Genomic DNA, 13319 nt, shown 5'->3' with positions numbered 1-13319 from the left:
TATTAACCCCTGCCTTCCTGAATGGAGATCCAAACTACCCAGATGTCCTCTTGCTCAATGGAGAAAGGCCATGCACAGCATTTGTTCTGCATATAATTTTACATGTTCTGATGGAGACCCAGGAGAAATGCCCCCAACTTGTTCATCTGATGAAGTGTCAGAAAGATCCTCATGAATCTAATTAGGACTAATAAAAGGAAACACTTCTTCACACAATGTGTGATTGGTGTTTGGAATATGCTGCCACAGGAGGTGGTGATGGCTACTAACCTGGATAGCTTTAAAAGGGGCTTGGACAGATTTATGGAGGAGAAGTCGATTTATGGCTACCAATCTTGATCCTCTTTGATCTGAGATTGCAAATGCCTTAACAGACCAGGTGATCGGGAGCAACAGCCGCAGAAGGCCATTGCTTTCACCTCCTGCATGTGAGCTCCCAAAGGCACCTGGTGGGCCACTGCGAGTAGCAGAGAGCTGGACTAGATGGACTCTGGTCTGATCCAGCTGGCTTGTTCTTGTGTTCTTATGACTGGTCTCAGATTTATGAGCTCCTCTGGAAGTTCCTCATCAGACTTGGATGTGAGATGTGAGATCCATAGACAAGGTTGCTGGTGGTACTGCAACCATTGCAGAACCCAAAGACTCCCTTGGATGGGGCTGAGTAGAAGTCAGCTCCATCATCGGAACCGACCTGGCACAATTAGCGATATGGTCATCAAGGCATACGAGTAAAACCAGGGGGCCAAAGAGACAACAGAATGTTGTCAGGTCTAAACTGCCTCAGTTGCATCACATCTGATAGTTGAATTGGATCCACCTGAATTTTTCCTTCCGAGAACAAGTGGGTTAGAGACAGAAAACGGATCAACAAAGTCCTCAGAGGTGGAAGGGTTATCTCCTGAAGTCCTGGGCTGGAACCCAAAGGGAGCTGCGCTGTTTCAGGTCCAGCTTGGCCTGCTCTTTATGACTCAACTTTGACTTTAGATTTCTTTGCTGGTGTTTTCAATGAACTCCTCGGAACTGATGGGGAGCAAAACCTGGCTTGAGATTTCTGCATTTTCATTCTTGGAACCACTGAACCATTTAATCAATGCCACCAAAGGAACTCTCAACAGTTTTCCTGGCACAGATGTTGCCATGCATGATTCAGAAGACAAGAGAGTCTTTTTCGCAGAGGGCAGTTTTTAGTTTGGGTGCTTTATCACTTAGCCTTCGGGGTAAACTGCTGGCATGCTTTACATACGCCAACACTGTGCCCCTCTCCACCAGGCAAAGTAAACAGAAACTATGCTCATCAGGTTGTGTCATTTTTAACTCAGCATTGGGAATACTTTTTAAGTAAGCATTTCTGGGCCCTGATCGAGCCAAGACCAGCTGCCCGCCGAAGGCGTATGAATGAGAGACAACCGAGTATTTTTCTCACAGAGAACTGTAAGAGACCTCATTGCTGTTGAGCAAACAGAAAATTTTGAGAGGAACGTCAAACAAAGACACGCCATGTTAGGCTGAATCTATTTTGTCAGCAGCGAAGAAAGAACTGATGGTAAAAGGAGCACTCCTTTCTCAGACCACGTGACTGTTTGGGTGGCAAAGGCTTGCAACAGCTCTGACAGTGTCTCCCTAGAGAGTTTCTTAAGCTAGGGAAATCTCTCTATGGTGGGACTGCGCAGAAGACCAAAGATGAGCATTTTTATTACAGCTTTATAACAGGAATGCTAAGAATCCTTTAATTACACAGGTAATGGCACGGTGACTAAAACAGTATTGGCAAGTTATAAAGAAATAAGCAAGTCTGGGCGCTAGGGGTATATTAGTGTACCAGCACTACATATAAAAGCATTACGACAGTAAGAAAATTATTCTTAAAAAGTGCTATAAAAGGAAATACCATTTTGAGGTACTCAAAACATGGCAAATTTTACCAACACAACAGAAATGTAGGGGGGAACAAATTAGCATTATACAAAACTTAATTTTAACCTACATCATTATTTATTGTAAATTGTACAAAAATAGTAAACAATGGTTACCTGATACTCTTCTGTTGTATCTGTTAGCAACAGGAGCTGCCAAAAAAAGAGAGAGAGAGAATCTAATTAGCTGGGAAATAAGTGGTGAAATTACTAAGAGCATACCCTACAGACTTTTTACACAGACTCCAGAGTTTTCGGGTTCTTAGTCTGCACAGCCCTTCATTCTTTCAATAACACACTGAAGATTAGATTTTCCCTAAATGACCCCAAAACAAGAAATGTGGCACTGAGAAAGTCCTGGCTATAATTATCAGTTTGCATAAATACTAACGCCCTGTCTTTCCCCATTGTTAAAGATGACTTACAATTCCAAATTTAAAACACGAAACACAACTGCCTATACAATCAGTACACTTACCTAACAGCACTACCTGGAAAGGGGGAACAGCACACCTGAAACTTTTTAACTAAGAAACAATACACTATAAGAAAGCCTTGTGAAACCTGTTTCTGACTGCATGTCACCTCCAATTCTAGCAGTTGTGCAAGATTTATAAAACATTTTGTGCTCGCTATTGAAACCTCTGCCTTGGTCTTCACTATTACACAACTGCAGGTCCTGAATCTGAGGCCACCATACTTCCAAGTAGTGGTTAAACCTACTCATGGGTTGCCCTTTAAAAAGCAACTGGATTATTTTACCACTTATACAACTTTGGAGATATTTTTTCTCCTCTCTTAGGAATTACCTACTCTTTGCAGACAAATAAATGTAACCAAACCCACAAGGGTCTTTTTAACCTCCCAGGAAAAACATGCAACAGAGAAAAAGCAAGGAGACCACTTTGTCCTTCCCCTACCACAGTGGTGGCGAACCTATAGCACGGGTGCCAGCGGTGGCACTCAGAGCCCTCTCTGTGGGCACACATGCACAGAGTTCTTCATGTGGGGGAGCGGAAAATCACACACACAAACACACCCAAACACACATATCTCGGCTGGCCTTGCTTCTGAGTAAACCCTCCTCCGGTAGGGTCATTGAATTCACCCATGTCCAAGCGTTGCTGTAACGGTTGTTTCACTCCGAAGTTTCACATCTCCGAAAGTGCAACCACGTGCCTCGGAGCAAACCATTTTTTCTAAACTAAAACCTCAGTATTCAGGTTAAATTGCCATGTTGGCATTTTGTGATAAATAAGTGGGTTTTGGGTTGCAATTTGGGCATTCGGTCTCAAAAAGTTTCGCCATCACTGCCCTACCATCATTCCCCACACCACTCTCTCTCTCTCTTTCCCAGTCTAAATACATGTTTTCCCCTTGCAAAAGTGTGTTTGGAACACTCCTAAGGGCAATGTGCAGCAGAGAAACGGAATGTGTCCACATTGCATAGCTAGGTCCTTATCTGTGCATGGCCCCGGGACAGTCACGTGAGAGATGATAAAGCAGCGCTGCCAAAGCTAATGTTAGTGATGCTATTATAAATGCGCACAACATAACGAAAGGACCATAGTGCAAAATGCAAGGGTCACCATTAATATCCTCTCAAGAAATAAAATGAGTGTATTATCAACAAAGCACAAATGACCAACTTTCTGAGGAAGACCGCCAGGGATCTGTAGTAACTCAGAGGCATCCCTTCCATTCCAAATGGGAGAGAATATATTAATCTTTCCCATCAGAAATTTTTAGAAATGATTGACTCGCAGAAGCAGACCCACATCAAAAAGTGAAAACTGCCATTATGGCAACTCCAGCAGCTGCAAGCCAGTGGACGAATGATAATAATAACATTCTCCAACACCCTTAAGAGGAAATTCTGCTCAGCTAAGAGCTATGGTTGTTCACAAAGATCAACATCCTGACATTTCCGGCAACTCAGTTGCTCCTTGGAAACCACATCTACCCTCCTTCAAGAGCAAGGATCAGTAAGAATTATACAGAAAGTCTCTGCAAAACTTTGCAAACAGCAATACAATTTTCTGCCTGAATCTGCAGAAATCCAAAACTGTTTTGGGAGCTATTTAGCCTTTATTGCCTGAGTCAGAAAAAGATTCTAGCAGAACCATTATATATTTTGTTCAGTTGCACGGAACAAAAGTTGCATCTGAGGAGATCTTGGCACTAACTGATTTGACAGTTGACAGGCACATTACCCAGGGTTCAATTTGGCCCTGATGAACTACTGGAATGTGTTCATGACTGGCACAAACCTGGTTTACTGACAAGTTTACCTGCTCTCCCACTTTACCGGCTTCTTTTTCCTTCCCTCATGCAACACATTTAGAGTGATGTTTTCATCTCCAATTAGTCATGACATTTGAATACAGATACTTCTTCTAAAGCATGGGTCTGCAACCTGCGGTTCTCCAGATGTTCATGGACTACAATTCCTATCAGCCCCTGCCAGCATGGCCAACTGGCCACCAGACCACGGCCACACAGCCCGGAAAAACCACCACAACCAATACCAGTTTGTGTCATCTTACTCTAGAATGCAGCCTGCTAAAGATTTCCCATCTCCACTGCTAAAAATTAATGACTGCATAGGCCTCAAGAGAATCTTTAAAGATGACAAGATGTTCCCTGAAACTGTAGGCCAGAGCTTTAATTTCAATATTATGCCAAAGAGCACAAACACGATACAAGTTTTTCCAAAGCATTTCAAAAAGTGCTACTTGAGTTCAAGAACACTGCTTGAAATAAGTACACAAGCGGAGCTGGTGTGATCCAAGTGCACCACGATCTACAGCTTAATAGCACTGTTAGTCATGCAGACAAGTGATAACCATGTCTCTTCTTGGGCCAACTAACGTCCAAAATGATTGAAACGTGCTTCTAACCCCCAGAACACTTCAGGATGAAAGTTCAAGAACACAGCATGAAAAGAAGTTTCCATGCCAGACAATAAACAGACCTAGGTTAATGTCCTCCTTCAGACATGAATTCATAGCGTAGGTCTGGAAAAGATATCCTTTGAGCCTCATAGTGCAGGCTTAGAAAAGATATCCATAGGATGCATTGAGGTCCCATTATTATCAGCAGATATCCAACAGATCTTTCTAACCTATAGTGTATACAAGCAGAATAGCATATACGCACTGACATGGAATCATTGAGTTAGAGAAATGAGAAACCAAAGTGAAAGAAGACCTTTATTGAAAGAGTGTTATACGACAGGCATTTGAACACTTTAGCATTACATTCATTATTTTGTTTTATTTTACCTATAGTCCAACTTTCTCACTGGATTCAAGACGGACTGGCACTGTGCAAATCAATGAAACCAATAGGGGGAGACATATAATAAGCAACGTAATAGGACTGGAATTACAGAAATTTGAAATAAAGTATACACATTCTATATTCTAGATGGCAGAAAGTGTGTTGGAACTAACTTATGACTGATGCTAACCAAGACTGCCCAAAAGTCAGACAGAGAAAAGGTAAGGAAAAACACTCTGGATCCAATGAAGTACAGACGGAATGAGTCTTGGAAAAGAACTCTCTGTAGGCCACCAACTTGCTCAATAGGGTTAGTCAGCTGTTGAGTACTGAGCATAGCATAGCAAGGGAAGTGGTTTCATTAGGAAGAAGAAACAGGCAGCCATCATCACCTCCCACCAGTAAATCCAAACTCTTCTAAATGCCCGTTCTATCCACAGAAGGACTTTCACCACATGGGAGGGGATACCTTCTACTGATTTCGCTTTGAGCTAAACTCCCCGAATCCTCTGGAACAGCCTTTCAGGGGACACAAGAGGAGAGATATGCATTTATTTAACGGACTGCGAGGATTTTAATTATGGAACAGCCTTTCAGGGAGCACAGGAGAGACAGGAATTTATTTAATGGACTGTGAAGTTTAATTATGATGCCCACAGAGCAACTAGTGGGCAAGGGTATTGTGTTGGCTGTAGGGCAAGAAATGTTCTTGATTTTTGGCCTTTAAAACTGTCTCTTGAATAGCCATGTTTTCCTCTCTAAATTATTCATAATGGCAGGCGAAGGAGAAAAAAATTCATCCAGGAAAGCAAGCAAAACAAAACTGTGCAACAATTTGGTGGGTCCGCTTGATTGTATGTGCAAATTGAACAGCTTTAAATTCCAAATCAGTCATTTTTTTGTACAGAGGAAACAAAGTCATGACCTCGATACATAACTGAACAGCATATGTCAACCTGACTACAAAATCTAACTCACATGCTTCAGTGCATATTTCTAACGCCAGTCGTCAAGCTATCAAATTCTTCTATACAAGACAAAAGGGAATCGGTGCCTGGAAATAAAATTTTCACAACGAACACATTCTGTATCAGTAAAATGAAGGATCTGCAGCAGCACAATGACTAAGCCATAAAAAGCACATTGTTAAGCTTTGATAGTTGCTAAAACATATTCATCTTGTTTAAAAGAACATAGATTTATCTACAAATTTGTAAAGAGTTTTTTATCTAAATATTATTCTCGCCTAAGCACTTAGAAAATTCTTCACAATCCCCTTCCAAAAAAGGGAAAACTGAAATTGATTGGTTCAAAGACATATGTCAAGCAAGACTCAGGACTTCAACAGAATTCTCCCCAATTTAAATTCACTGTTTGCAGAACCAAGGCAGCAAGCTTACTCCTGAATATCTGTACACACAGAAGTTCTTCAAGATGCAAGCTTTTACTGACACTACTATAGCATCCAAATTTCGCTGGCAGTTATTCTTGTACTCTACCCTCTCCACCAAAGGGCTCCACGCAGTATTTTAGACTACCAGCCGCAAAATAAAATCGATCAGGCAGAAGGAGCATGACTTGCCCGAGGCCACCCACAGAGCGTGATGAGTGAGCAGGGATTTGAGTCTGGCTTTCCATGTTAGGATAAGACATTAAAATAAAACGTAGAGCTATTTGTAACACCAGAAGCCAAGCTCCTCGTTCTGTTTCCCCCACCCCCAAAACCATCTTTTATTAAACAATCCTTTCACTGCTGTCAAGATCAGTGTTTTTGCATACAAAAATTAGACAAGGACTGAAAACGTGCACGCTTTATGTATTAAATACTTTCCTGACTTGAAACACACAGAATGATCTACAATTCTGGGTTCTGGAGAGGGTTTAAGCATCTTGGATTTAGCTTCATTGAATATTGAGGAAGACCAGAGGTGTAGCTCCAATAAGATGGGGGGGGGGCAATGCACCGGGCACATGTGGGGGTGTGGCAAGGGGAGGCGGGGCAGAGGACACACCAGCGCACCAGGCGCTTTTTCCCCTTGCTACATCTGTGAGGAAGACAGAAATGTTCTGGATTTTATTAAATTTCTATATCACCCCTCCCCAATCGGAGCAGTTTACAACAAAAACCATAAAGTAATTCAGCAAGCCTTCCCAGCCAGAGTAGAGATTCGAACCTGGGCTCCCCAATATTCTAACCGCTACACAACACTGGCTCTCATCTACTAAGCCATGTGATAGGGCAAAACAAATCCGCTCTGGGTCTAATTTTTTTGTTAGCATTTGCCATAATATGCCCCTTTGTTTACTCTGATATTCCTTTTTTTTCATCCATAGTGCCTGTGATTTTGGACAAGTCTCTTTTCTGGCTTTCAGGTATGCGCTAAAGATATATTCACTTGACAGTGTAAAAAGGTTTCAGCTCTCCTTAAGAGCCTGGGCTTTTTCTCTCCCACATTTTTGACAGAAATCTTGAACAGCCCATGTGTGCAGGCAGGCAGGCAGGCAGGCAGGCAGGGCATGGTCAGGTCCAGTCTCGCAGGACAGAACAGGGAGCAGATAACAGCATAGTCAGAAGACAGTCCAATGGGTTAAGGCAGGCGGCAGGCAAAGGCATAGTCACGGGTCAGTTCAACAGGCCACAGCACAGGAGATCAGGTAAACAGGCTGAGAATCAGCAGTAGACTAGGCACACTAGTTGCACCCAGGCAGGAGCAAGCTCTCAGCACGGCTTATATAGAGAGCCCTGTCCAAGGGGCTGGGATTCTACAAGGAGTTAATCCTCATCAGATGCAGACACTTCTGTCTTCCCGTATCTTGCTGCAATACCAGCACTCCTTCTTTGCTTCTGCAGCAGCTGCCTCTGCTTCTGCCTCCTGTGCACAGCTGACTCATGACTGGGTTCCCTAGGAGGATCTGCAGGCTCCTCCACCTGCACATCATCAGGCAGGGAAGGGCTGGGAGTTGGCTGTGCTGCCTGGTCTTCCTCAGGAGCAGCAGACTCTGGCTCCACCGTGTTGTCAGGTTCTGCCTCAGAGTCCTCTGTATCCTGGTAGGTACCCAGGGGCATGACAGCATGTCTTTTTGGGCAAAGCTCACTTTGCACAGTCCATTTTAGTTAATCCTTTTGGTAACATAGTGAGTACCGTTACTAGAGTATCCAATAATCTAACCAATGGTTATTTTAAAAAATTAGTCTGGCTGAACACATTTTAAGATAGATATTTTTCTGGTTGTTGTGGGTTTTCCGGGCTGTGTAGCCATGGTCTGGTGGATCTTGTTCCTAACGTTTCACCTACATCTGTGGCTGGCATCTTCAGAGGTATATCACAGAGGGAAGTCTGTTACACACTGTGTCCAGTGATAGATATTTTTGTGTATAACTTTTAATTATTTTGATTGTAATTTAAGGTGTTGCAAATAAGCTTCTACTGGAATACAAACTGAGTATGGTCCAGTGCAGGGATTCTCAACCAGGGTTTTGTGGAACCCCAGGGTTCTCCGAGACGTCACCAGTGGTTCCCTAGGAAACTGTGACATTAAAAAAATTATTTAACATTTGGGCAACTGACTATTGCAGGGATAAGCAGTGACCAAACAAAAATCTAGTTACAACTCTATCTGAGCTGTGTGGCAGTGCTCTATCAGATCACAGGAAAGCCACAGGGAAAAGAATAGGAGAGAGAGACTGATTCATAGGCCAAGCTGGACAAGTCTATTAATTTCCTGAAAAGTGAACTTCACCCTCCCCGTCCTGCAATACAGCATTCACATGTTTAACAAGCATATATGGAGACCGATACATGAAACAACTATAATAATTTTATAATGTCTGGCCTACACTTGGGTATAAATGTGCAAGAGTTCCCCAAAGCCTGAAAAATATTTTAGGGGTTCTGCTAGGGTCAAAAGGCTAAGGCTGGTCAAATGGGTAATTCACAGTTAACTCATGCCAAATTTTTATATTTTAATTTTGTAGTAACTGTAACTACATTTTGTGACGTATCTGTTTAGCTTACACATTCTCCATAAAATGTTTTTAAATACATTTCCTTTGTATTGTAACTATTAATGTTAGGTTGACCACTGATTAAGGCCTCTGTGTCAAAACACATGTGGCCTCTTTGCCTGTGAAGGTGGTTTTATACACGATGTGCCAACTTTGAAATATTTTGGTTCGTTCTTGTAGATATACTAAAAGATCTTTGTTTTGTGTAGCTTGTAGATAACTGGCCTCATATTTCATCAGGTTCTAAAGATTCTTTTTTTTCTTAAACCTCCTTTTGTTTTCTGGTTTCTATGTCTGCTGCAGGTCTTATTTCCTTTTTTCATAATCATTTAAAAAGCAACAAACTTTTTTTCCCCGCATTCTGGTGAAGCTTGTTACCACAAGAATGGTTTTCAAGATCAAAGGCAAGTCATGAGAATACCAGATTACAGCAAAACAATTTCAGAATTGTTATCTGAATAATGCATTTGCAATTCAGAAGCTGCCACAGATGACAAAAACAAATTCACTTAAGATGTATACCACTGTCAAATTTCCTTAAGTGCTCATTTAATTTATCTTCAAGCATGCTAAACTGTAACAGGAAGACTAGGTTTCTTCCATTGATGTTATCCAAGAGAACTAATTTCACAGACATCTTAGCTTTTCTCTTGCTGTTGTAGACTACTCCAGTTTGTTCACACACACTGTTCACTAGCTCTGGGGAATGGTAAGGGACTGGAGAAAGAATCATGAGTTTTAAAAGTATTTTCTACCAACTACACTATTATTCCCTATACGTTTCAATAAATCTTTCCTTAACCAAACTGTAACTACCAGTGTGGTTGTTCTTATTAAGTCTCTGATGATTTATCAAATAAGTGTTCATGAAGTATATTACGTCACTTCTCACCACGGAATGAACCCACTAACTTTGCAAACTGAATATATTAGCCCTTCCCTTACTGCTGTCCAAGTAAAATTATGAGAGCTTTATGAATGTAACAAAGCCATAGGAGAGCAGACAGTACAAGACAACAGACAAGAAGACAGGCATTTTTAAAAGGTGAATACTGATACTTCTCACATATCACAATGGCAAGCATAAGAGTATGTGAATACAAAGGAAAGAGGATTCACCACTGAATTTTCTACTACCTGAAGGGTAAAAATGCAGAAGATATATTTACCCAGAATCCCACTCTAGAATCCTCTCCAAGATTACAACAGAAAATGGAGATTTCTTTGAAAAACAGAAATTGATTTATTTTGCATCCACCATCCTTCTTTAGTTCAAAGACCCACCTTTCCACTGGTTACGAGACATGACACAATTACACTCATAACTTGCTTCTGAATAACATGACATTTGTATTACGTAGTTAAGATGTTAAGATAGTGTAAAGCCAGACATGATTCATGTTTGTAAGATCTTTTAAAGATGTTTATTCCCAGTTAGACCATTGGTTCACCTAGCCTGATATTACCTATTACGACAACAACTCTGCAGGTATCTGGCTTACTAATCATATTTACCAAACATCTTGAAATGACATCAATCAAATTTCAAACACAACAGAGCAAGAGGCTGACCTGTGTAATCTTGCTCTTCCCACTGAACTACTGACAAGGACGATGCACATAAGAGAACCCAGCAATGTCTGCTGTCAGTGAAGCTTCAGGAGTAACTATTATAACAAGCATTATTCCTAAAGCCACATTTCAGACATTAATCTGATGAAGAAAACACAGCCAGACACTTTCATGAAATAACTAACCGAGTTGTCCTGTATAGTTTGGAGTATCAAGAATTCTACTCTATAAAAGTTTTGTGTTTGACCAGCCTTCTGATGGTGAATAATAAAGAGTTTGGATTTATACCCCACTTTTCTCAACCACAAGGAGTCTCAGAGGCTTACAAACTCCTTCCCTTCCTCTCCCCACAACAGGCACCTTTTGTGAAGTAGGTGGAGCTGAGAGAGTTCAGAGAGAACTGTGAATAGCCCAAGGTCACCCAGCAGGCTTCATGTGTAGAAGCAGGGAAACAAATCCGGTTCACCAGATAAGAGTATGCGGCTCATTTGGAAAAATGGAGACTCAAACCCAGTTTTCCAGATTAGAGTCAACCACTCTTAACCACTACACCGCAGATGGATCAAAGACAAATGAATGCATAATGACACAGGAAATCATTTGTGCCACTGCTGGGCCCATGATCCTATAGTGTCTTTCATCTCACTTCTCAGGTGCTACACTGCTGTCTGCTTCCTGGCCCAGAGACAAGAGGATGCATATGTAAACTTGTGCCACTCAAGAGGTTGGCTGCCTCTGAAGCAGGACGAGAACGGGGAGAAGGAGAAGGAGAAAAACTACAAGAAAAGCTGACTGAACCAAATATTTGGTGAAACAAGTTATCTACAGTAAGTGTACTTTCTTTTTAGACACACATGTTATGTTGAGATCTTCAAGCCAGACAGAACTCTCCCCTAATCCAGACTCCCAATTTAATTTCTTCTCAAAGATACAACAGGACAGCTGGTTTTGAGACTTTGGAAGGTGACTATACTGAATACTAGGTCAAGAATTGATAAGGAAGTGTGAGAGAACTATGAATGTCAAGCAACGTTCCAGCAGGTTGATTAACATCCAAGAACATACCACAGAGAGGTGAGAAAAATTCAACTTTGGCAGCTCCAAAACGTCAGATGGGCCCCCAACTGATACCAACTGAAGATTCATGCCAATTCTCCCAAGGAAGTTTTGCTGGACAGCTCTTCCTAGTTAAATGCAACTCAGAACTAATGACTTTTAAATCCGCCTTTGAACTGAAAGCTGTCACTCAGGCACAGCCTTTTCTTATAATACTCGGATATGGAGTGAGGACATGTTGTGCGCACAATCCTAGGCAAAGCACGAGAAGACAAGTGGTGCTATTCAAGATGCCCTAATACTCAACATATTTTGTTTGGCCTATTTCTGTGTGACATGAGCTTGGTGTATTATTACTGTTTTAAACCTCTTTAAAACGCAGTTTCCTCCCATACCACAATCATGTTCAAGAAAGGCTAAACAGTATGCACACACTACGCAAAAATGGCCCAGCTGTACCCTTTAACTGTTTATTCTTGGTAGTCCTGGTAAGAAGCTTTAGCAAGCACCAGGGAAAATAATCAAACATGCAGACTAGAAACTGTAACACTCACATAGCAATTTGTCAATGGTTTCTATGGGAGCGGCACCACACGCCAGCAAACGTTTGTGCAAATAAGCCCAAGGTATAGAGACAAATGTTACAATGCTGGGCCTGCCTGGAAGGGGACAAGGACATCCAAACAGGCATACGTCTTTGCCTGTATGCCCCACAATACATATTCCATGAGATGGAAATTCAAAAAGCAACGGAGCTGTGCCTGTATATTCCACAGTTTCCCATGAAACAACATTTGCACACAAAACCTTATTTTTCCCCAACTTTGCTGCTGCTGATCACCTCCCACCTCTTTGGGTTCCTTAAACAACACTCAGAGGTCATTGATTCAGATCAGCCATTCTCAACCAGGGTTCCGTGGTGCCCTGGGGTGCCATGAGCATGTTCCAGGGGTACCGCGGCAACACTACCGCCCCCCCCCTCATTTTTGTGGTGTCTCCCACCAGCGCCAGCAAGGATATGGAGCTGGCCCATGGGGCAGGGCCTGCCACAAGGTCAGCAGCCGCCACCACCCCCAGTGCTTCCCTTCACCCTGGGAGGGGAAGGTGGGGGGGGTGGCAAGCAGGGGCAATGGGAGGGGAAGGTGGAGGGTGGCGGCAGGGGTACTGTGAGATATGAAGAGTGAGGTCAACCTCGAAAAAGTTGGGAAACACTGATTCAGATGGTTAAAATCAATGGGTAAGGTAAGCAACCAATATGCGGAGGCTCTACAATCGCTTACTATTAAAAAATTAACAAATCCAAAGACTGTAAACAGGCTGTTTGGTAAGACATTTTTAAGAACTTGTGATTTTACATTTTACACAGATGGTTTTATCCTATTTCCTCACATAGGAAAAAATTAACATGGGGAAAGCACATTAGACTGCTGTGGCGACATTCAAACTAACCAGCTGCAAGCCTAGGACATCCTAAGGCTCACATGATTCCC

At 42.1% G+C, this 13319-nt stretch overlaps 1 protein-coding gene across 1 annotated transcript in view; it reads right to left on the bottom strand.

Moving 5' to 3' along the window:
* The window catches only part of PRKAR2A (protein kinase cAMP-dependent type II regulatory subunit alpha), a 118437-nt gene that overhangs the window by 84390 nt on the left and 20728 nt on the right, over nt 1-13319 (bottom strand). Inside the window, exon 2 of the mRNA XM_048489811.1 lies at nt 2031-2066. Coding sequence (XP_048345768.1) covers nt 2031-2066 — 36 coding nt within the window. The remainder of the gene's footprint in view (nt 1-2030; nt 2067-13319) is intronic.

This window comes from Sphaerodactylus townsendi, linkage group LG03 (assembly GCF_021028975.2).
Source record: "Sphaerodactylus townsendi isolate TG3544 linkage group LG03, MPM_Stown_v2.3, whole genome shotgun sequence".
NCBI classification, from domain to species: Eukaryota; Metazoa; Chordata; class Lepidosauria; order Squamata; family Sphaerodactylidae; genus Sphaerodactylus; species Sphaerodactylus townsendi.
This window is presented reverse-complemented; position numbering and strand designations above follow the sequence as displayed.